General features: G+C 50.6%; 2 protein-coding genes across 2 annotated transcripts in view; one reads left to right on the top strand and one right to left on the bottom strand.

The window, feature by feature from the left end:
* The window catches only part of LOC140681003 (uncharacterized), a 278,479-nt gene that overhangs the window by 71,437 nt on the left and 184,080 nt on the right, over positions 1–22,962 (bottom strand). The window lies entirely within an intron of this gene.
* The window catches only part of LOC121468937 (uncharacterized), a 100,871-nt gene that overhangs the window by 10,655 nt on the left and 67,254 nt on the right, over positions 1–22,962 (top strand). Inside the window, exon 2 of the mRNA XM_072919909.1 lies at positions 18,043–18,658. Coding sequence (XP_072776010.1) covers positions 18,043–18,658 — 616 coding nt within the window. The remainder of the gene's footprint in view (positions 1–18,042; positions 18,659–22,962) is intronic.

Genomic DNA, 22,962 nt, shown 5'->3' with positions numbered 1-22,962 from the left:
CCAATGCGTCAATTAATGTGCTATCTTCAGTGTTGGCTAATTACCATTGCACTCACTAGAATATACTTACTCATTTCCTGCTGTGAGGTAGGTTTAGGAGAAAAGCAAAGTAGGCTTAAATTTTAAGAGTATAAAGAAAAGTTTGTTAACAGTAACTAAAAGAAAGAGTAATAAGGATCAGAACAAAACTTTCAGAACACTTCCCTCTCCATACAACCTTTTCTTACTTACTGACAATGTATAGAGACAAAAGTTAAAATTTTCAGTCAGTTTGCCACCTATACAATAGTCTTTGTTCACTTCACTTAGGGAGAGAAGTTCCTCTTGTTAAGGTTATGGACACTACTCCACAAGAAAGCAGTTATCTCATGGCTTTTCATTTCCACAAATAGCAGCTGCCTGGAAAAATCTGCAATCATGAAGACCCTCCCATTTTTTCACAGCTTTTCCCACAGCTGTTTTTATGGACTATGTCAACCTATGGGGTATTAGTGTACAGATAAGCTGTTTAAGAGCAAAAGTTCTCTTGATCTATCTCTGAAATCATCTTCATGTCTGGGAAAAAAGGTCTTCTTCTCTCCCTGAAGGCACAGGGTCTCATCACTCTTCTCTTTTTTTCTTTTCACACTTCTCATGGGATCACCGCTACTGCAACATTTGCTTACTTTAGCATGGAGGCCTTTGCTGAACAAGTCATCTCCCCATGCTTTTCAATGCATTATAGGGAACAAGAGAGTCTGATGTATCATTGACGTCCTTCTCCATAGCTTTACCAGAGGATTTCAGCCCGAAGATCAAGGCATCTCCTCATCCCTCCCATCTGGGACTCAACTTCCTCTTCGCTGACCTCGGTGTCTTCATGTTGCTCCTCTGTGTGCCTGCCCTGTGTCCTTTTCTCTCGCTGGAGGGAGGATGGCAGCACTGCCAGAGTCAATATCTGTGCAGTTCATGTGTTTGCAGCCGTGCGGGTGCTGCTGTATGAAGGGTGAACCAGGAGCGAGTGAGTGCACCTGCGGGCGGGGGGAGAAGTTCACTCGTGTCTGAAGCGGCCGAGTGAGAACCGAGGCGCCGGCTGGGATCGGCTGTGCGGGCAGGGAGTGCCCGCGGGGAAGGGAAACAAGCGGAGAAACGGGGCTGAGGACGTTCACTGTGTTTACAGGCGGTGATTTCTGTGCATTTGAACAGTGGCTAGACGAACTGCGGGGGTTCCTCTGCCCCAGTGGTTCAGACTTGGATTCCTGGAATTTTACTGTGCGCTGTTATGCTGTGTTGTGTTGAGAAAAGGGGACATTTTAAGAGATACCACCAGTGAGTTTCCCAGTGAGTTTGTGTGATTCTTCCCCCACATTATAGTATTTTAATTCTCGAGATTATATAGTTGCATTTATAGAGATTTTAAGATTTTTTTTTTGCAACAAGTGTAGCATTTTACGCAGAAGAGCTACACTATAATGATTTATGTTTAACTGTAGCAAAACAAATCAAAGGAATTCCAAGAATTCCTCCCTCACAACAACTTAAGCCCTGACTCTCCTTGAATTTGAGATAAGGACAGGGTTCTGTGTTTGTGAGCATATCAGAGTTTTTGCTGTAACAGGCACAGCCTTTTGCAGGGTAACGAAATAAGTGTCAGTAGAAACAATGCTTTAGAAAAAACTGAGATTTTGTAAAAGAGAGTTTAAATAAAGGAAAAGTGCCAAAGTGATAAACGGAATAGCCTACAGGCAATTCCTGGGAGTTTTTGGTGCATTAAGAGGCTGACACCTTGTATGAGTATTATTACAATGCAGAGTTTGTGAGTTCTATGCCCCAAGTGTAAATTGAAGGCTCCTAATCAAGCCAATTCAGAACCTGAGATCTTAAAGCTTATGTGTAAATGATCGCATCTCATACCTGCGACCTGGAAAGTCTGTGTGTGAGAAAAACTGAAAAAAGACCATGAGGCTTGGGTAGAAACAAAATAGTATAAGCAATAAAAACTAAGCAAAGCAAAGAGGTTCCCAGAAAGCCTCCAATAAGGGCAGCTCAGAAAACTAAAGGATTTATAACACCTTATTGCAACCAATGCTGTTTTAAGACAGGAAAGCAAATAAGGTGAGGTCTTGTATGCTAATATGTTTTTTCACCTCCAAGAATCACCCAAAATGTCAGAGTCACTGGGTTCAGAGTTCCTTCTGACCCACTGGTGTTAGCTCTTAAAAAAAAAAAAACAGAGCAAAGAGAAAGCAAATCAAATGTGTTGCTCAGCATGCAGTGTAAGACCTGTGCAGGTGAGGGCTGCGAGGGGCCGGGACCCGCCCCCGCCGGGATTCGGGCAGCTCTGGGTGAAATTCCCGAATTTTTGTGCGCAATTCCGGCGGGTATGGTCGAAATTTTCGTTTGTAAACTAGGATTTTCTTTCTCCTGCAATCTGTGGTTTTGCAATCTTTCCCCGGCTGCAGCTTGTGGTCTTTTAAACCTTTAAGAACCTTTTTGTACAAGCACAACTTATTCATGTATATTTTACATAATCACGAATAATTCCATAACATATAACATTAGGGCTGCAGAGATCCCCCTGCAGGTTCATGGGTGTGAAAAACACCAATCACTTGGTTTTTAAAATTTTAAAATTTGATAATTTTAAAATGGTTATAAAAATAATAGAGTAATAAAGTTTAGAGTTAGGACAATTACAAGACAATAAAAAGCAAAGAATTACGGACGTCTGGATGCTCTTGGACACTAAGTCAGGAAAAGCATGACTTGTGAACAAAGGAATCACCCTTAAACCAATACACTTGTTGCATATTCATACATCCTTCATGGTTATGCATACATTCTATTCTAAACAAGAAACTCTGTTGTACGTCAGCTGTTTCCTTTAATCCTCTGGCGTCTTGGAGTCTGAGCAAGGCCTGAAGAAATTAGCTTCTTCTGATAAGAAGCCATAAATTCATCTCCTTTGGAAGATTGAGGTGTTCCTCGAAGCGAGTGTCTCATTCCTAAAAAGAAAACTCCCCCCACGTACATAGTCTCTATTTTAATATTATGTTGTAACCTAAAACTACGCTTAACACAATATGTAAGAGAATTAATACAGCATAACTTCCTAACATGACACATATAATATTCATTGTTACATTTGCAAAAAGCCAGTCATAAATATGCATTTGTTGCAATCCCTCCTCTTATTCTTTATAAATCATTCGGCTTGAGCAATATTTCTTATCCTCTTGCATTCTTTGGACTCTGTTGGTAATCAACTAAAACATGAGATTAAACAAAGAAGAAATATCAAAACACTTGTAACACATAAAAGGAAGAATCCTAATTTCTTCCACCATCCCATTCTCAATACATTACCCCACCTGTTAGTTTTTAACATTATTTACCCTTTGGTTGTTTTTGGACTGATACCAGGGTCATAATTTTTTCTGATATCCTTTGTTTTTTCCAGGATGGCACCCTCATTGCCATCTATTTTCAACAATCTGTACACCCCATTCTTTAGCCAATAAATAGCGTAAAGCCAACCTATTTTAATCCACTGCAGTTATAGTTTGGCTTTGCTGACTCAATATTAATTCCAGTGCCTGAGCAGCTTTGTTTGTTATCTCCTCTATAACACCTTGGAGTCCTATAATACGATGCAGTATATAATTTGGGGTTAATACAGAGCTAGATTGCTGTGCTGGTTTCACCTTTTTGTTTACTAATTGCCTTTTTACCGAATCTTGGACTATATTTCTAAGATCAAATATAAAACAAATCCATCTCTCTCCTTTTGGACATTCCATGCCCCAAGTATTACTACTTTTTCCTAAGTTGCTTGTAATCCAATATTTTTCCCCATTTTGCCTGCAGGTACTCAGTTTGGGTGGGTCTGTGGCTGTTGACATGGGTGTGTGTAACAAAAAGGAACTTTGGTTCCTTTCCGTGTAATACTTTCTGTAGCATTTGGGACACGATCTTGCTGGTATCTCAGAAGGGAAAAGACAATAAATGAGAGACAGAAACAGGAATGGCAGAGGTCTGGCATGGCTTATACCCCCACCTCCCCTGCCTGTGGGGTTGCTTCCCACAGCAGGTACGTGTGATCTCGGTGGTGAGTACAGTGCTCAGTCCAGGCTTGCCCTCTGTTTCCCTTGTCACTCCTTTTTACTCATTTTTTTAGGCAAGTCCTTTTATTGGCTCTTTTAGACACTCCTTAACTGTGGCTTCCCACCACTCCTCAGGTATCTCTCACTCAACAGGCACTAATAATTCCCATCCACAAAACAAAGTTATTACTTCAGTTGTTTTGGGTTCTATCTCTATAGGGAATTGATTCAGTACTCGATACCTCTTGCAACAAGAACATAGATTTTGTGAGTTACAACATCAATTATTCCCATAATTTGAACATTCACTTGTAACCCAGCTAGCGTGTCCAGTATTGGGATGAATCAAATAAAATATACAGTATAGTACTGATGGCAATTTCCCTTCTTCCCTGTACAAGCCACAGGCTGAGGCCAGGCTATAAGAACTCTTTGACTGAAACACTCCCGATCCTCCTGTTTGAAGTGGCAGTGTTCCTCTGCCAAGGAGGTGTCGGAGGCGTCTCAGGGTTTATTCAGGCCGGGCTTAGAACCAGTGATGCAAGCTTTGCCTTATTTCTCAGTGAGGTGTTATTCTTTGTACCTGCCTTGGATCATTTGGGTCTTCCCAAACCATTACCACCCAGTCCTGGTTGGAAGTCAATTTGGTATCACCCAGTTTAGATGTGATAGTCCATTCCTCAAGTTTCTTCACAAGTCCTTTGGTTTTGCTGGCATGAATTCACCCTCTTTCCGTGGTTTGGATTGCTGCTTCAGTGGTACCTGGAAAGGATTTCTTAATAACACAGTGTTAAAAGAAAAACAATACTGCATGAACTTTTACCATTAGTTTTCTTTAAAACTTTCTGAGTTTAACTAAACTCTTTTTCTACAGCCACTTCTTCTTCTTGTATCCAGCTGTGTTAATATCTGCAGAGACCAATTCTTCTTCCTGTGAGCTATAATTAGTTAAATAAAAAAGACCAGGCCAATTTTAACATGAGATGTATCACATCTCTTGCCTTTTACTTTTTGGGTAACATTTAACTGTTTTAGTCTTACAGACTTTAAGTCTTCAGAACAAAAGCCTTCTTTTCTTAACAACAGCAATCAGAAAGAAAAAAGAAATCTTGCTTAAGACAATAGACTACTTTGTGAGAGTCACAATCTCTGCCTTGATCTTATCTCTACTGGTGGTCCTGTTCACAGCCTTGGGTTTAACTCTGTCCTTCCCCACTTCTCCCCCTCCTTGTTGTCACTCTGCCTAGCAGGAATGGGGGAGAACTTACAGATAGGTGTGGCTGAGGGGACCTTGGGGGTGTATTTCGCTCTCCCCTTCGCTCTCTTTCTCTCTCTCTCTCCCTTTCTATCTCTTTCTCTTTCTTTTTCTCTCTTCACATTTCAGCAGCCACATTCCAATATCAGTCCACTTTCTAACATTAATCCTACATCCTGGAGAGGTGAGTCTGCCAATCACCTCTCCCCCCTTTTTCAACTTCCTTACAAAGTAAATTACTTTTGTTATGCGTGTTCTGCAGGCCTGTAATTCACAGCACCCTCCACCAAGGCTACCAGCCACTCACAGCTGACAGTGCAAAAATAAAGACTTGGTTTGCTATCACAATTTTTCCATTCACAAGCTTGAAAGGGTTGCAGGAACAAAGTAAACAACAACTTACTTCCAAAGTGACCCTGCCTGCACCAAAACAAATTTAAGGCAATGCTAGTTAGTGCAATGCAATTTGCAACAAAGCCAAGGTTTGATTTGGGAAGGCCATCTGAGGACACAGAGCATGAGTTTTACAAATCTGTATTTTGAAGAGGGAATGGACAAAATATGAATAGAGTTGAGGGCAGGAGGAGGACAGCAAGTGAGGAATTTTTCTCTGCAATACTCTCTTTTTGACTGCCAGGAAACACTGTCCAAAGAGGCTCCTGTGGTACAAACAATAACTGGGTGGGAAGAGGCGCTCCTGAGTTCAAGCCTTAATGTCATAATAGGAAACTGCCCCTGAGCACTGCAGTGCTGGAGCACCCTGCCTGCAAACTCACCAGAGGCAAGCCACTGCTGCCACGCTGCAGGGCTGCCTGAAGCACAGAGGGAATCATGGCCAAGCCCTCCCTGCAGGCCTGGATAAACCACACAGGGAGCCCAAAACTTCCTCACAGCTCTCTAACTCATTCAAGAAATAAACCTACAGCAAGCAGAGATCCCCCCACCATCTTTTTAATGTGTATGTGTCACACACCCACGGTGATGCTGAAAGTAAAAAAATTAACAGCTTACATTAGAAGATACTGAAACCTCACTTTGTAGGTTCCCTTTTCTATATGTAGCCACCTCCAAGTCTGGGGAAAAAATGAGCCCTATTTTTCAGAAGTCTCATGCATGAACAACTCTAGCTGCTGTTCCAGGTACACTGCAAGTAGTTAGCACTTCCAGAAAAAATAACAAACAAACAAACCAAAAAAACTGAAGAAAGCAAAACACATTTGGGTACATGAAAAAGGACTGGCTGGAAGAAAAAATGTTTCTCATTGACCTACCAAGCAGCTGGTGTTACCTTTAGTTTAACTTTACACACTGAGAACCACTTGAGTGAACAGCCTGCATCAACTCAAAATAAATTAATGGCAGGTTTTGCTATGTCACAGCTGTAAACTAGTTTCTCAGTCCTAGAGTACAGTAAATTATGTATTTCAAGATAAAAATCACAATGCAAATTGGAAGAAATTTCATACTGCATGAGGTGTGCACACAATTGATTTACCTCCAAAAGTCAGTTTATGACTTTTCTCTACCAGGATTGCAGTAGCTGCTATAGCTTGAACACACACTGGCCAGCCTTGATTTACTGGATCCAACACCTTGATAAATAAGCCACGGGTCTCTTTACTCCTCCCCACTCCTGAAACAAAACCCTATGAGCTACCCCCTTTTCTTCATTTCCGTACAGATTAAAGGGTTTTGCTAGTGAAGGTAAGCTTAAAGTTGATATTGGGGCTAGTTTTAACTTCAGTTTTCTTAGTTTTTCACCATCTTCTTTGTTCCATTTTATATCATCTCCTCTGTCAGTTTATTCACACAAAAATTTTACTGCCTGTGTGCATCCTTCAATCTACAATCTACAATATCCCAATAATCCGAGTATTTTTCTGATTTCCCCCTTTGAAGAGGGAGGGGGAAGGGATAGAATTCCTGTGATTCAGTTTGGGTTGGGCTTCTGACTACCCTTACTAATCACATTGGGTGCCTCCTGGATTGCCCCCGGAAAGAGCCCATCTCTGCACGGAGCCACGTTTTTTCATTTGTAAATTAGTTCTTTCTTTCTCTGCAATCTGTGGTTTCTGCAGCCCGGGCTGCTGCTTCTGGTCTTTTAACACTTTAAGAATCTTTTTGTACAAGCACAACTGACTTGATGCATATTTTACATAAGCACGAATTATTCCATAACATATATTACAATGGGGCTGCATAGATTGCCCCTGCGGATCCATGGGGATGCAGAGATCCCCCTGCAGGTCCGTGGGGATGCGGAGATCCCCCTGCAGGTCCGTGGGGATGCGGAGATCCCCTTGCAGCTCCATGGGGATGCAGAGATCCCCCTGCAGCCCCTGGAGGAGCCAGGCTGGAGCTCGGGGATGCCTGAGAGGAGGCTGTGACCCCGTGGGCAGAGGGGCCCCGCTGGAGCAGCCTGGCCTGGCAGGACCGAGCCCGTGGCACAGTGACCCACGCTGCAGCACTTGGAGGGGGCTGTGCCCCAGGGGATGGACTCGGCTCGGAGAAGTTCCTGGAGAAGTCTCGGCTGGGAGAGAGCGCAGGGTGCAGCAGGGAACGACTCCTGTCCCTGAGCAGAGGGAGAAGCCGCGGGGGATGAGCTGAGCACGGCCCCATTCCCTGTCTCCTGCCCTGCCGGGGGAGGAGGTGCAGCTGGGAGCAGGGAGGCGTGGGGAAAGCTGCATTTAAGGCTCTGCACTGACTTCTCCTCATCCTGCTCTGAGGCTTTGGAGTTTTCTGCCAGAAATCTCTCCCCTCCCCCGCTCACCCACAGGGCTTTGGGCAGGTTTCCCTTTTTGGGGGAAATGAAAGCGAAGCACCGATGCACTAATGAGGGGCAGGAGAAGTGAGGCTCCCGGGCTTCCCGCAGAGCCGGAGGCACGGAAGGCGCAGGGCCGGGAAAGGCGTGGCGGGAGGTGCGGAGAAGTTTGTTTGTGTGGGCAGCTCAATCCCGCCTCGGGCCCGGGCCCGTCCCGGGGCTGTTGCTCATCTCCGGCTTTGCCCTCACGCAGCGCGGGGGGCCCTGAGAGCGCGGGGCGAGTCTGGGCCGTGCGCAGAGCCCGCCCCGAGCTCGCTGCCATTGGCCGCTGGTGCCGTCAGTCGCGGTTGCGGCGCGCTGATTGGTGGGAGCGGGGCGCAGCACGGCCCCGGCGGCGGGCTGAGGGCGGCCGTGGGCGGGCAGCGGCGCCATTGGCGCCGGGAGCGTCTGTGCGGGCCCGGGAGCGGCGGCAGCGGCCGGAGCGCGGTGAGGCGGCGTCGGCGGAGCTCGGAGGCGGCCCCGGCGCAGGTGGGAGCCGCGCTGGGTTCTGCGGGGGCTCGGGGCTGGCTGCGGGCGGAGGGGGCGGCAGGGGGCTGCGGCGGGTCGGTGGTGCCGTGTCCGGCCCGTGCTGGCCCCGGGCTGAGGGCGCGGCGGGAGCGGCTGCCCGCGGTCTCCTTCCCGCCGGGGCCTGGGCAGGAGCCGCTGCCGGAGCAGCGCTGGCTCGGCCCGGCTGCTGTGGGTAGGACCGAGGGGGCTGCCCCGCGGCCGGGAGCGTGCGGGGAAATTCCCGTCGCCGGAGGTTTCTGTGGCCGGAGGAGAGCGAGGAGTCCTGTAAAAGTGACTTTATTGCCGAGCACGGGGAGAGGCCGTGGGGCATTTGCCGTGCGCTCTCTGCCATGGTTGTAGTCCGCAGCCTCCTTTTTATCCTCATTTTCCCGGCCGCATCTCCCTCTGCCTTTGCCCACGGGCTGAGGTCCTTGGAAGGTTCAGACTTCCCGATGCGCCTGCTGCCTGTCCTCGTTAATATGCACCCTCCTTTTGTATACCAGCCGATATTCATGGCTCTGTTAAACCTTTGTTCTCCTGGAAGTTCGGGAATTTAGCGGGACTTTGAGAAATTGTGTGGCTCAATTTGTGAAATTTATTGGAACTGATGGTTTCTCCCGTAGCTTCCTTATCTACAAGTGCCTGGCTCTCTCTCCAGGCAGATTCACTCCTTGACTCTGTTTTGTTCTTCCCGGGTCCTCTTTGGTTTTGGGATTATTCTCGGTGCCCTCATTCCCTGTCCTTTTGTAGCCGTTTGTGGATCAGGAGGCCTGGCTGCCGCCTGCATCCCCTGGCTCAGCTGCTGGATGAGCTGCACTGCCAAGGTGTGGAGCATGGTGAAAAGATGAGAGTTGCTGCAGCACAGAAGAGGAGAAACAGCATTTGTTTAACCCCTGGTCTGCCCGGGAGCCACAAAAGTGTGTCCCATTCCCATCCTTTCCATGTTTGGACCAACACATAAACTGTTCACCTTTATCTTTTTCACCACTTTACCTTTGTTGTCTCTTTGCCAACAGCAATTTGAATCATTTAGTTCTCCACAAACTCCTCCTTTTTCTGCTAACAGATAATCTGATCCCATCCCCATGTGAAATGTTGTGTTCCTCTTTCAGTGGAAGGTCAGGAGCTGGAGCTGTCTGGGTGCTTCTTCTTTTGAGGACAGCTTTTAATCTAATGATGCCATTGAAATGATAAATGGGTTCTGTCTCCTGGTATGAATTGGTTTGGGTTCCCAGGGGCTGGTCCGTGGTGTTGTAGGATTTGTTCTGGTGGCCCTTCATCTTTTCCCCATTTCTGGGTGCTCCCTCAAGCTGAGGCTGCATCAATGACTGCATTTTTCTAAATACATCATCAAATACTTGAATTCCAACTAATTTCTCTGAACTTGTTCTAGCAAAAGCCCCAGTGCTCTGATACACCCTGTACTGCACAGACAGTGACAGCAGATGTTGGAGTGGGCAGAGGGATTATCCCCCCCCTTATTTTAGTGAAGTTTTCACAACATTCTCCATTTGCTGTTCCCCTTTGCAGCCTCAGCCATTTCTGTTTCAGAGTCAGATCCTCACCATGGGCTCTGCCTTCAGCCGTGCAGATTCCATCTGTGCAAGCAGGCAGAGCTTGGGGTGAGGGGCAGAGGGAATCAGCCAATTCCTGCCCCAGGCAAGAAGAGCCAGGTACATTTTTCCCCACTCTGCCCCAGCAGTGCTGATTTGCATTTCTAAAGCTCCTCCTCGGGTGCCTGGAATGCAGCTTCTCTTCCAGAGCAGCTTCAGCAGCCTCACATGTGGCCCCCCCACAACCTGCTGCTTTTTTTTTTTCCTTCAGATCATCTGTTTACTGTTTATGGGTAAAAGGGTCACATTTAAATCTCTTCTAGTTTTACGAAGTGCAGCCTAAAGGTGAACGTTGAAAAATGCAGACCAAAATTTTGGTATCTCTGAAAGCCACATAAAACACAGACAAAAAAATTCCAAAGCAATTCACTTTCTTCTCCTTCTCCTCGGAGTAAAAACTCATTCTCACGATCCTAACTGAAACCTAACCAGCAATATAGAAGTAAAATTATTACAAAAAATGCTCCAATGCTATAAACTTTGCACTGAAGCTGCAGTAAAAAGAAAAACTCTACCACTATGTTTATTGTTAGAGTAAAGGCATTTCTTGATTCTGGCCAGGATGTGCTGCAGAAATCATTCCATCCCCACATAGCCCGGGTGTGCAGAGAAAATCGTTCCATGACACGTGGGTTTTACTCGATTTTTCCCTAACTTAATACAGTCTAAAGCAATCTAAATCCACTGGTTTAATGTTCTGTAGTTTCAAGTTGTGCAGATTTCTTTGCTTCAGCTGTTAATGAGGTGGGAAGTGCTGGATTTCCTTCTCAGCCTTTTGCAGACCAGGTGTCTGCAGCCCTGGCAGTGTCTGGGGTAGGTGTTGGTTGCTGTTTGCTGCTGGGGTTGATGTTTTGCTGCTGGGTGTTATCTTTGTGGGTATCTTTTGGGCCATTCCCAGTGTGTTGAGATGTTAAACTCATCTCCATTGAGTGGTGTAACATCCCTTAACAAATTCTTTAACATTTCTTTCCCCAGGGCCAAGGCAAAGCAAGCCTGAGTAGAGAAATGAAAGGTTAACAATGTTAAAGTCTATGAGCTGGTGTATTTTCCATCAATGCCATGGCAGGCAGGGCAGTGTGTGAGTGTAAGTGAGAGCCAGAGTGGAATTGTGCCGTGCTCTTGCCCAGCAGCTGTGGCAGGGCAGGCCCAGAGAGCGCTGAAGCTGCAGCAGTGGCAGCAAGGGCTGTCCCCGGTGGCTGGAGCTGCCAAAGGAGGGTGGCCAGGCCGAGGATTTCAGCAGAGGATGTGTGGGCAGGCCCAGGGCCTTGCCCCGCTGTGGAGCCCTGGCTGCTGCTGCGCTGCCTTCAGTGCAGCTCAGTGGGGGCCTCCCATCCTCCTGCTGCAGGCGGGAAGTGCAAATCTCCGGGGCTGCAGAGACCTGGAGCCGAGGCTGAGGGGTCCCCCCGTGCTCAGCTGTGCTGGCGGCTGTTTCTGGCCTCGGGGCCACTTGGCACGGGCCACGCCACTTGGCCACCAGTGGTGCTGCTCTGCACTCCTTAGGCAGGAGCCGATGTCCTGCTGGGATGTTGGCAACAGCAAAGTGCCAAGGCAGGCTCTGTGCCAGCCCAGCTTCCTGGGGGAGAGATTGCACCAGAGACAGGATTCTGGCCACAGACTGCTTTAACTGTGCATCCCTTATCTCCACCCTGCACTAGGTGGAGAATTCCCAGGGTAAGGAATTCCCAAGATTAATTGCCAGGGAGAGAATTCAATATGTGCCCTGGGTCTGGCTCTTCTTCTTGCCCAAGCCAATGGCAAAAGCTGTACCCATGGCATCTTGGTTTCTATCCCCAGCTTCCAAAGGTGTTTCTTCCCCTTTCATTCTTTGTACCCAGCCTGAGCTCTGGGGGTGCCAGGGGTTCTGGAGGTCCCATTGTATTCCTAAAGCTGCCATAACCCCCTGGAGGATCTTTCCTGTAAAATGAGCTCTGCTGTCTGAGTCTGTTGCTTCCACAATCCCTTTTATTGGAGTAATGTCTTTTAGAGATACCTTAAGAAGTGATCCAGTGGCTGCTGAGCAATCAGAATTGCTTTTGCCCCCCTGTTAGGTGAGATGGTGTCACCAGAAGATATTGAAGCCTTCCTGCTCAGGGCATGTCAGTGCCAGGCTCTTACAAGCACACACAGCTGTGCCGGTTGAGCTGACCATGGGGGTAACCTGGGCTTTGTCTGATTCCCTTTCCTCAACAAAAGCGTGTCTTGGAACTCTTTTCCCTTCTGCTGCCCTTGAAGAGCCATCCACAGAGACATTTTCTGCCTCAGGCCAGGCAATGTCTCCTGAATCTCCCCCAGGCTGGGTCTGGAGCTGTGTCACTTGAATGCAGTGCTGGGTTTCTTCCCAGCCCCTCTGGGGGCTGTTCAAACAGGAGGCTGGGTTAAACCCTTCCCCTGTCCTCATTTCTGAATCCTCCTGTGCCACTGAACAAGTTTCACACTGTAATAACCGAGCACTGCTCATCCATTGTGAGGCTCTTTTGGTTATCAAAGCTTGAACTTGATGGCAGACTGGAACAGTTGGAGATCCTGTTGTCATCAGGTTTTGGGCCTCGGTTCCCGTTGAAGCTGTGGCTGCACAATTCTGCAGACAATGAGGTCACTCTGGCCACTGGGTGGAACATTTTGGCCCAAGAATTCCTTTGGCATGGCCCTGTTGAACATTTACCTACATTTTTAATTTCTTTTCTGAGTCTGGAAGAGCCACGGCTGAGGCATCAATATTTTTGGCTTTTCATTTTCTCAAGTTTTGCTCTCTTTCTCCTGTCCATACCACAGCATGGAGGCTGTCTGGGGTTACAAAGTCCTACAATGTTCTGGCTGGAACAGAGAATCCTCAATCCAGGCTGTGTAATTCCCTGTTAATCCTCAAAATTTTTGCAGCTCCTTTTTGGTCCTTGGAAAAGTTCCTTCTGAGATTGCCCTGACCCTCTCTGTGTGAATCTACCAGGAATCTTTAGTCCCTGCATTTCCCAAATATTTAACCCTTTTCTCCACCATTTGCCTTGTTTTTTCTTTTCAAATACTCAAAGGCTTTTTCTACCACTTGTTCTTGTGCTCCTCATTGGAGCCATCTGATTCCCTGACTGGCAGGATAGGAGTGCTGTAGGGAGACATCCTTGGCTCCAAAAGCCCTGCCTTTAGCAGGGACTCCATACCAGGCTGTGAGCCCTTCCTTCCCTCCCCTGGAACAGGGTGTTGCTTTTAGCCCCCACTTGTCCTGGTTGCTTCCAGGTAATTTGGAGAGGATCCAAATTAAATTTTCCCTCTGGGGCTGCCCACACCTCTGGGTTCCCTTCAGCATAGGCCTTGCCAGATATTTGATACAAAGGTACAGCAGCAATAGCCTCTGTATCACCTTTTACAATATTACAATGCCACCATCAAATTCCTTCCTAGTTAATAACAATCACAGAAGGAAGAGAAAGAAATTAGTTTATTTCAAACCTATCCCCCACAGCTCCTAATAGTGATTGAACAAATGATACCAGTTCAGCTTTTCCATTTATTCCCTTAATAATGAAAACATTCCTTTACAATGTTCCCCCCTTAGGTGTAAGATTCAGAGTGGATGGAGAGGCCCCTGTGTCCATCAGGAGAGGCCTCCTCTGGATGCAGACCCAGCCTGGATGTTCTCCAGGGCTGCAGTGTGGTGGGTCCCCGGTGGGATGGGAGCTCAGAGAGCCCTGACAATCCATGTCCATGCAGGGGTGGACTCGCTCCTCCTGAGGGTGCTGCTGTCTGTGCTTGCAGTGTCCTTGTGGGCTGCAGCTGGAGCCCCGACTCCTTCCCAGGGGCTGTTTGGGTGGGCTCTGCCCTGGCCAGGAGGGCAATGCCTCTGCCAGGTGCTTGTGGCCGACGCCGTCCCCTGGGTGCTGGGGCCCCCTTGGGCCCTGGGGTTGGTCCCTCAGGGGCTGTGGGAACTCTGCCATGGCCTTTGCCTTCAGCTTGGCCTTTTGCTCATCCCTCCTTGCCTTCAGCTGCTGTGCCTTTGTGCCCAAGTGCTGCAGGGCCTTCTTCTGCCACTCCTGCAGCCCCGGTCACTGCCTGTGGGTGCTCATCCTCTGAGAGCTGCTGAGCTTTCTGCAAAATCTTTCCTTTCTGCAGGGACCCAAACCAAATCCTTCACAGAAAATCCTGATCCTTCATGTACCATCATGTCATGTTTTGATGCTGGCACAATGCCTGTGTCCCCATGGAAATCCAGCTTCCCAAATAAGTGCTGTGAGATACAATAAGGAACAGAGCAGAGCAGGCCTAAGCTTAGAAATAAAGGAGAAAGTACTTTATTAAGCTACTACTATAATAAAAGATACACACTACATCCAGAATTAAAAACTTCCAAAACATTCCTCCTCCCTGCACCCAAACTCCAACAAATCACAGTGGGACACAACTTGGACCCTTAATCAGGTCATCACCTTTCAGATAATCAATACTCAGTCTATCAGGGGAGAGAGGAATCTCTCTTGCGCCACAGACCCCCAGGAAACACAATTGCCACCTCTTGTGTTTCCATGTCACACATGGCACTGCCCAGAGAAAATGTGCCAGTGTGACACTCTCCTTGCCATGTCACAGTGCCCTCACCGCCGTGCATGGACAGACTGCTCATAGGGCTCCTTTAAGGATGCTTTGCCAAGGAACAAAAGAAACAGCAGTTCAGTTTTCATTTTGGGACCACAGTCCCCCCCCATTTTCCTCCTCCCCTGGGGCTGAGGGTGCAAACGGAGATCTTCTTCTTCCTGAAGACAGAGGGCATCACCACACCCTCCTCAGCTTTCCTCTGTTCACTCCATTCCTGTGCTGGAATTTGCTGAAGCAGGTCTCTTGGCTCACCATTGCATCCCCCTAAAGATGCAGTCTCTGTTGCAGGAGAAACTGGTTCAGTCAATGGCTTACAAGAAAAGTCCAGCCAAAAGCCACTCCATCATCTCCCCCCAACCTTCTTTCCCGAACATCTCAGGTCCCAGACTGTCTCTTTTCTCTTTCAAGTGGAGGAGGAGTAATATTTCACAAAGCTTTCATTTCCCAGGAAAGGGTTAAAAGTCTTGGACTGCCCTGACTGCTAAAATAAGTCAAATTTGCTAAAACAAAGACATCTCAGGTTTCCTCCCCCTGGCCTATCCCTCCCAGGCCGCAGGGCTTCCATTCCCCCACCCAGCCCGTGGTGGGCGGGGAGAGTCTGCACTCTGCAAAGAGACAGTTCTGCTGGGAGTTCTTGCTTTGAACCCTGTGTTCTCAGAGGCGTGCCCGTGCCTTCAGTGGCCACTCCCGGTGCCAATATCCAAACCTGACCACTGATTGCTTTGAGACCGGCTGCCTGAGAAAATTCACTTCTATGTCCAACCATGAAAATCTGCATTTCCAGATGTTGCTTTGTTTTGCTCCTTGTGCTCAGGGTCCCCTGCACAGCCCGTGTGGCAGAGCCGGTGCCTGTCCTGCCGCAGTGTCCAAAGGCGGCCCCCCCGGCGGGCAGGGCCGGCAGCTCCCCGGGGCCGGGCAGCGGCCGGGGCGTCCCGCAGCCTCCTGGGGGCCGGGGGCCACTGCCGGCCCTGCCCGGGGCTGGTGGGCTCAGGCAGCGCCCGGCGCTGAGCCCCGGCTGCCCCACAGCCCCGGCCCGGCCCCGCAGCTCCCCACAGGCCCCCAGCCCTGCTCCCGGTCCCGCACCTCTGCGCCCGCTGCTGCCGCTGCCCACCACAGAGAAACCCCTGACATCCTGACCTCCTTCTTTTCCTCTCCTGGAAACTGGGAATTCAAAGTATCAGCTGGCAAATTCTCAGGATAAGACCCTGCTGAAAAACAACCCAATCCTGAGTATTTTTCTCTTCCTCCTCTTTGCCATCATCCATTTTCTTACCACATAGATTCCTCCTGCTGCTTCTTGCCTGAACCATATTGCTGCACACTCCCCTTCACCCGATCCCTTCCCAGGGCACCAACACCATCCATCCCCTGTTGTCCAAATCCCTTCTCCCCTTCCCTTATTGCCCCCCTGGGTGTCCATGTCCTTAATTACCTCTGGGGGAATGTGCAAACTACCTCAACATTCTCCCAAGGGACCCTTCAGAGACATTTTGGGATCATCCTCCCTTTGGCCCGGACCCCTCCCTGGCTTTCCCCATGTTCACTTCCCGAAGATCCCAGGGCACTCACTGATGAGATTTTCAGTGCTCTCTCCCTGCTGACTCTTCACAGACCCCCCTGATGTGTCACTCGTTTGTCTCCTGGTCACTCCTGGGTCCCCAATCAATCCCCAGTGCTGCCGCCAGCCAAGGGAGCCGATCACCCAAAGTGGGTGAGGCACCTTCAGCTGCACTCCCTGCCCCAGGGTGTGCGGGAAAATTGACATCACCAGAGGATTCTGTCCACAAAGCAGACAGAGGAGTCCTGTAAATGGAATTTCATTCTTAAAAATGACAGCAGCCATGGTACATTCCCCATGGGATCTCTCCAATTGCTGGAGGACATAGACTCCTTTTCACCCTAATTCTCCCAGCCACATCTCCCTCTGCTTTCCCCATTGGCTGAAGTACTTGAGAGCTACAGACTTCCCAATCCACCTACTACATACTCCCTTAATATGCTCCCTGCTTTTATATAGCAAATGATATTCATGGCTCTGTTAAGTCCTTGTTGTTCTTCTGGAAGTTCATGAATAGAGCAGGGCCTTGGCTGAGCAGCAGTATGTCATCAACTGATAACATTTTCTGAAACCGATTCCTTCTCCTGTCACTCCCTTGTGTACAGCTCCCTGGCCCTCTGAGCCTTCCCCAACTGGACTCCCCCCCTCGGCCCCATCGCCCCCGCGAGGGGAATTTGGGGAGGTGGGAGTGGGGCAGCGCCAAGGCCGGGCCCCCCCGCGCTGTCCTGGCGGGAGCGGCTGCAGTGGGGACCGAGTGCGGGCGGGAGCGGCCGAGAGCCCAGCGCTGCCCCAGCCCGACCTGCCCCAGCTCCATCCCTGCCCCTCGGCTGGGATGCTGTGGGTCTGGGGGGGAGAGGGAGCCGGCAGTGGGTGCTGGGCCTGGGGGCAGGAGGAGAAGGGAAGGAGAAGCAGGCTTGAGAAACAAAATGGTGAAACGATGCAGGTGGCAGGAGAGGGTGGGATTGTGCAGGAGAAGGAGGAATAGCAGGAGGAAGAGGAGTGTGAGGAAGAGTAGCGACACAGGAGGAGGAGGAGGAGCAGAAAGAGGAAGCAGCAGAAGGTTCCACCCCTCCCTGTATCTGCAGCCTCCCCCCAGCCCCAGGGCAGCAGGTGACTGTGGAGGGGGATCCATGATTTTCACGGGGTGAATCTTGGTGTTTCTGAGTTTTCTTGGGTAAATATTGGATCTTTGGTTTTATGTGGCAGCTGAATCTTTATGTTTTGGAGGAGGTTTTTGCTGACTTGTGATGTTTGGGGAGTTTTTGATCTGTATCTTGAAGTTTGTGGGATTTTGGGGCTAAATCTTGGTGTTTTGGAGGTTCTTACAGACACAAGATTCTCAGTGACTTCCTGAGATGAACTTGGGCAAGGAGGAACCTCGAGTCCAAGGTGCTCTCCTCTTGTTTTTTTCCCCAAACCAGGATTTTTCATTCCCTGGGCGTGTCTGGATGGAGGAGGAGGAAAAGCCCCGGAGATGCTGCAGGAGGAGGAGCTGCAAACCCAGCCCAGGGAGCTGCGGGGAGGAAAGAGCCCCCCTGAGCCAGGAAGGCGGGCGGAGATCCAGCCGGAGCTCGGAGCTGGTGGAGAAGTCTCATGGCAGGGAGAAGCCCCACAAGTGCTTGGAATGTGGGAAGGGTTTCACCCAGAGATCCAGCCTGATCGAGCACCAGAGGATCCACACTGGGGAGAGGCCCTACGAGTGTGGGGAGTGTGGGAAGAGGTTTCGGACCAGCTCCAATCTCCTCGTACATGAGCGGAGTCACACAGAGGAGAGGCCCTTCCGCTGCCCCGACTGTGGGAAGGGCTTCAACCGCAACTCCCACCTCATCGAGCACCGGCGCATCCACACCGGGGAGAGGCCCTACGAGTGTGGGAAGTGTGGGAAGAGCTTCAGACACATGTCTGGCCTGATCAAGCACCAGGTGATCCACACTGGGGAGAGGTCCTACGAGTGCTTGGAATGTGGAAAGAGCTTTGGGTGGAGCTCAGGCCTGAGAACACACCAGCGCATCCACACCGGGGAGAGGCCCTACGAGTGTCCCCAGTGTGGGAAGAGGTTTCGGACCAGCTCCGATCTCCTCGTACATGAGCGGAGTCACACAGAGGAGAGGCCCTTCCGCTGCCCCGACTGCGGGAAGGGATTCAACCGCAACTCCAGCCTCACCGTGCACCGGCGCATCCACACCGGGGAGAGGCCCTACGAGTGTGGGGAGTGTGGGAAGAGCTTCTCCAGGAGCTCTCACTTGACCCGGCACCAACGGAGGCACCACTAAGGGAAGCCCTGTGAGTGCCCCGAGTGAGGGAAGAGCTTGGAGTGAGGGAAGAGAGTGAGGGAAGAGCTTGGAGTGAGGGAAGAGAGTGAGGGAAGAGCTTGGAGTGAGGGAAGAGAGTGAGGGAAGAGCTTGGTGCGCTGCTCCAGCTCCATCCCCCATGGGAGGATCCGGGCTGGATGATCCCCAGTGACCCCCGTTGGGCAGAGCCCTGGTGCCCCCGTATGGGGAATAAAACAGAGAGTAAAGCAATAGAGCTGATAAAGGGGCCCGATATCTGAGGCCTGACTGAGCAGAAACTGTGGGAGACACAGACACAGTTTAAGGCTCCCTGGGCAAGAAGTGACCGAGCAACGTGGTGTGAGACTTTGTGATAAAATAATGTTACCAGGTGATGTCATGTCGTGAAGAATGTGTAACCGATGGGAAATTGTTACCAAAAACAGAGCCGTATATAAGCACCCTACAAGTAAATCCCTGTATAAACACCTGGTACACACAATAAAATTGGCTTTGGTCTAATCTCGGATGTCCCCGTCTCTCCCTGGTGGATAACCCTGTTGTGGGTGATCCCCGTTGGGTGGGGGGAAGGTGTTGGAGGGATTTCTTTCCCTTCTCCTCGTGCTGCCGTGGTTTGGTTAGTAATAAATTCCCTCCCTGTGCCCGGGCTGGGTCTGTTGTCCCCGTGCCGCTGCTCGGGGCGGGATCTCTCCCGTTCCTTCTCTGCACTCCCGGGCCTCTCCTCAGCCAATGAGAGAATGCGGTGGACAAGAGTCAGCCAATCAGAGAGAGCGGCGCTGATGACTCAGCAGTTGCCGGGCAGACCCGCAGCAGGCAGTGTTCCCCACCCGGACCCCGCCCTCCCTGCCCAGTGCCGGCCCCGCCGTGGGGTCCCCCCAAGTCCCTCCCCAGTGCCCCCCATAAACTGGGCTGGGTTTAACTGGGAAGCGTTACTGGGAACACTGGGAGCAGGCGGGCAGGGGCAGAGTGACAGCAGGGCTGGGGGTACACAGGACCCCCCAAAATCAGCGTGGGGACGGAGTGGGGGATCCCGGTTGGGCCAGAGGCCACAGGGATGCTCTGCGGCCGCCGGTGGCTCAGGAGTTCTGTGGGCAGAGAAACAGGGGTGACACCGGGCTGGGGGCCCCGGGTGGAGCACCCACAGTCTTGGGGAGAGGGGACATGACCCCCGGGACCCCCCTTGACCCACTTGCACAGGTAGAAGCCGAGCCCCAGCACCAGGAAGACAAAGCCCAACTCGTAGTCCCTGATCCCCGTCTGCATCTTGCTGCTGGTGGCGTCCAGCGGCATCTCTGGGAGGCCTGCAGGCATCAGGACCCCCCAAAACCTCTCACTGACACCCCAAGCCTCTCCAAGCACCCTCCTGATTGCTCCCAGTCCACCCAGGACCCCCTGAAACTTGCCCTGATCCCTTCCTCACCTCCCCAGGACCCACCAAAGCATCTCCCATCCCTTTCAGAATCCCACAACCCCCTTCCAGTCTCCCCCCACCACCCCAGTACGCCTAAACCCTCTCCCAGTCCTTTCTCAGCCCCACCAGGACTCACCCAGACCCCTCCCAGTCTCTTTCCAGCACAACCAACCTCATCCCAATCTCTGCTTTTCCATCCCCAATCTCCATCCAGCTCCTCCAGGCTCACTCTAGTCCCTCCCAGTCACACCCAGTACCCCCAAACTCCCTTCCAGTGCTCACCAGGACCCTCAGAACCTCATCCCACCAGCTTCTTCTCTGTCGAATTCCTAGAGGAAGACCAGGCCCAGCTACTACCAGACCTTCAGAGAAAACTCCACCCTTCTAGAGATCACCACTTCAGCATTTCATCTGCCACTCCAGGAGGAGCAGCCACCATTTTAACTGGACTACTACCAACACCCTGACTCCTCAGGGTGTCAGGTTTCTGCCTCCATCACTAGTTTCATTTGTACTAATTGCATTTTTTAAATTATTATTTTTATTTAGTTTTTTTCCTGGTAAAGAACTGTTATTCCCATTCCCATATCTTTGCCTGAGAGCCTTTTGTTAAATTGTGGTAATTCGGAGGGAGGGGGTTTACCTTTTCCATTTCACAGGAGGCTTTTGCCTTCCTTCACAGACTCCTGTCTTTTCAAACCTAGACATGGGCCTTGTTTTTTTTCTATCCCTTGTGTGTGTGTTGTGGGCTCGGGTCTGGCTCTAGATTTTCTTGTGGGCAGGGCTGGCCCTGTTGGCCGTGCGGAGCCCCCGTGGTTTTCTGGGCTTGTGCCAGAGCGTGTTGGGGTGTGTTGAAGGGCGCTGCTGAGGGGCTGCCAGGTGCCCATGGCACACCGCCCTGAGAGCGGCCGGTCTCGTCTGATCTTGCAATCTAAGCTGGGTCTGGCCCAGTTAGTACTGGGATGGGAGACCCCCTGGCAATACTGGGTGCTGTAGGCTTCTTTTGCTGCCTGCTGGCCAGAGGGCCTCTGGTGCTTGGGTTTTCTTGGGCAGCCATGGCGAGGGGCAGGAGGGAAGGGGCACGTGGGCCTTGCGTGGTTTTTTTGTGCCTTGTGTGTGTGGTGCGGGCTCAGGTCTGTCTCTAGATCCCCTTGTGGGCAGGGGCGGCCCTTTTGGGCTTGTCGAGCCCCTGTGGGGTTCTGGGCTTGTGCCCGGAGGGTGGTGTGGTGGGCTGAAGGGCGCTGCTGAGGGGCTGCCAGGTGCCTATGGCACACCGCCCTGAGAGCGCCCGGTCTCGTCTGATCTCGGAAGCTAAGCTGGGTCGGGCCCTGCTGCTGCTGGGGGCAGCGAGGATGACGTCGAGGATGACAACCTCTTGCTCCACCGGACCACCGGCAGGCTGAAGATGGTGGACTTTGATTCTGACATGTCCTTTAAAGCCAGGTTCCACAGGGAATTTGCAGATAACTCCACACGCAGGGGATGCTCCCAGATTTGGGCATTGCTCAGCCTGGCCGGGAACCAAAGGTTCCCCCTTTGCTGGGGCGGATGCAGCTGACCTTTCAGTCGGCTGCCAGGCTGCTTTTGGCAGGGCTGGGGGCATGGGCTGGGGTGGGTACGAAATGGGAGTGGGCTCCTGGCCCTGCCAACAGCCCCCAGCACCCACCGTGCCCTGGGCTGGGGCTGTGTCGAGAGTTTAGCTAAAGAATGGCTGTGCAGCAAGGGACACGAAAAAGTTAAGTTGATGAGAGTGTGAGAATACGTGACTTGTAGCATGAAAACTATGCCCTTGAGAAACAGATGTTTTCTAACAAACTTGAGAAACAGATGTCTCCTAACAACCTTGAGAGACAGACATCTAACAACCTTGAGCATACAGGTGTTTCGTTAAAAATGAAATATTGCTTAGTATTCAGAAAAGTAATCAAGTATAAAGAAGCAGTAACTGCAAGGCTTATCGCAAAGAGATATATGTGTTAATAGAATGGTAACCAATCCTGAGCTTCGCTTTTGCAATATGTATTAACTAATTAGTGCTTGTATAAAGAAACTGTAATCGACTCCAATAAACTGAGACTTGTTGATCGTGACAGCATGAAACTTGTTTTCCCGCGAAAATCTCACCAACATCTGGCGCCCGAACGGATGGGATCCCCCCGCCTGGATCTGTGAGACGTTTGCGTTGGGGTCGGGTCCCGCAGCTAGACGGACGGCGATTAAGCTCCACTACCTGGAGCCGCGCCCTGAGTGACCGCAACGGCGGGCTCAGCCGATACGTGCTGCCGAAGCCTAGAGGGGCTGCAACAGCGCTGACGTGAGTAATGAATAAGGCAAGCAGCATATAACCCTTTCACCTCCTTTCTCAGACGGAGGCAATTTAAAGGGCTTCATTTGGATAGGGATCTCCAAGCTTCCGTGCGGCTTCTCTTTCATATTCTCTCAAAGAGAGCTGAAAAAGTTAAAGAAGCCAATTTGAAACAGTTGGTTCTGTGGGCAAGAAACAAAGGCAAACTGCAAAAGCCTTCGCTGATTTTTAGTAAAGTCGAATCGCAAGAGCTGGGACAGCTGCTTTGGGACGCAGTGATAGAGAGCAGAAAAGACAAGAAAATAGTGCTTGAGCTTAGAAACAAGATACAAAGGCAAGAAAAAGTTACAGAAAGCCCTTCCTCGTCCCTTGCGGAACGGGTTGGCAGAACTAAGGCAACGGGCTGTGGCGGAGAGCAGCAGGGTGTGGCGGTAAGCACCGGCCAGCCGCCCGGGCGGACCGCAGAAGCGGCAGCGCGAAGTGGCAGCGCGGAGCGGCGGGCGCGGGGCCAGGCAGAGCGGGGCCAGGCAGAGCAGGGCCGGCCAGCACCGAGCCTGAG

The sequence above is a fragment of the Taeniopygia guttata genome, chromosome 30 (genome assembly GCF_048771995.1).
Source record: "Taeniopygia guttata chromosome 30, bTaeGut7.mat, whole genome shotgun sequence".
NCBI classification, from domain to species: domain Eukaryota; kingdom Metazoa; phylum Chordata; class Aves; order Passeriformes; family Estrildidae; genus Taeniopygia; species Taeniopygia guttata.
The sequence above is the reverse complement of the archived record's forward strand: the minus strand, read 5'-3'. Positions and strand labels throughout refer to the sequence as shown.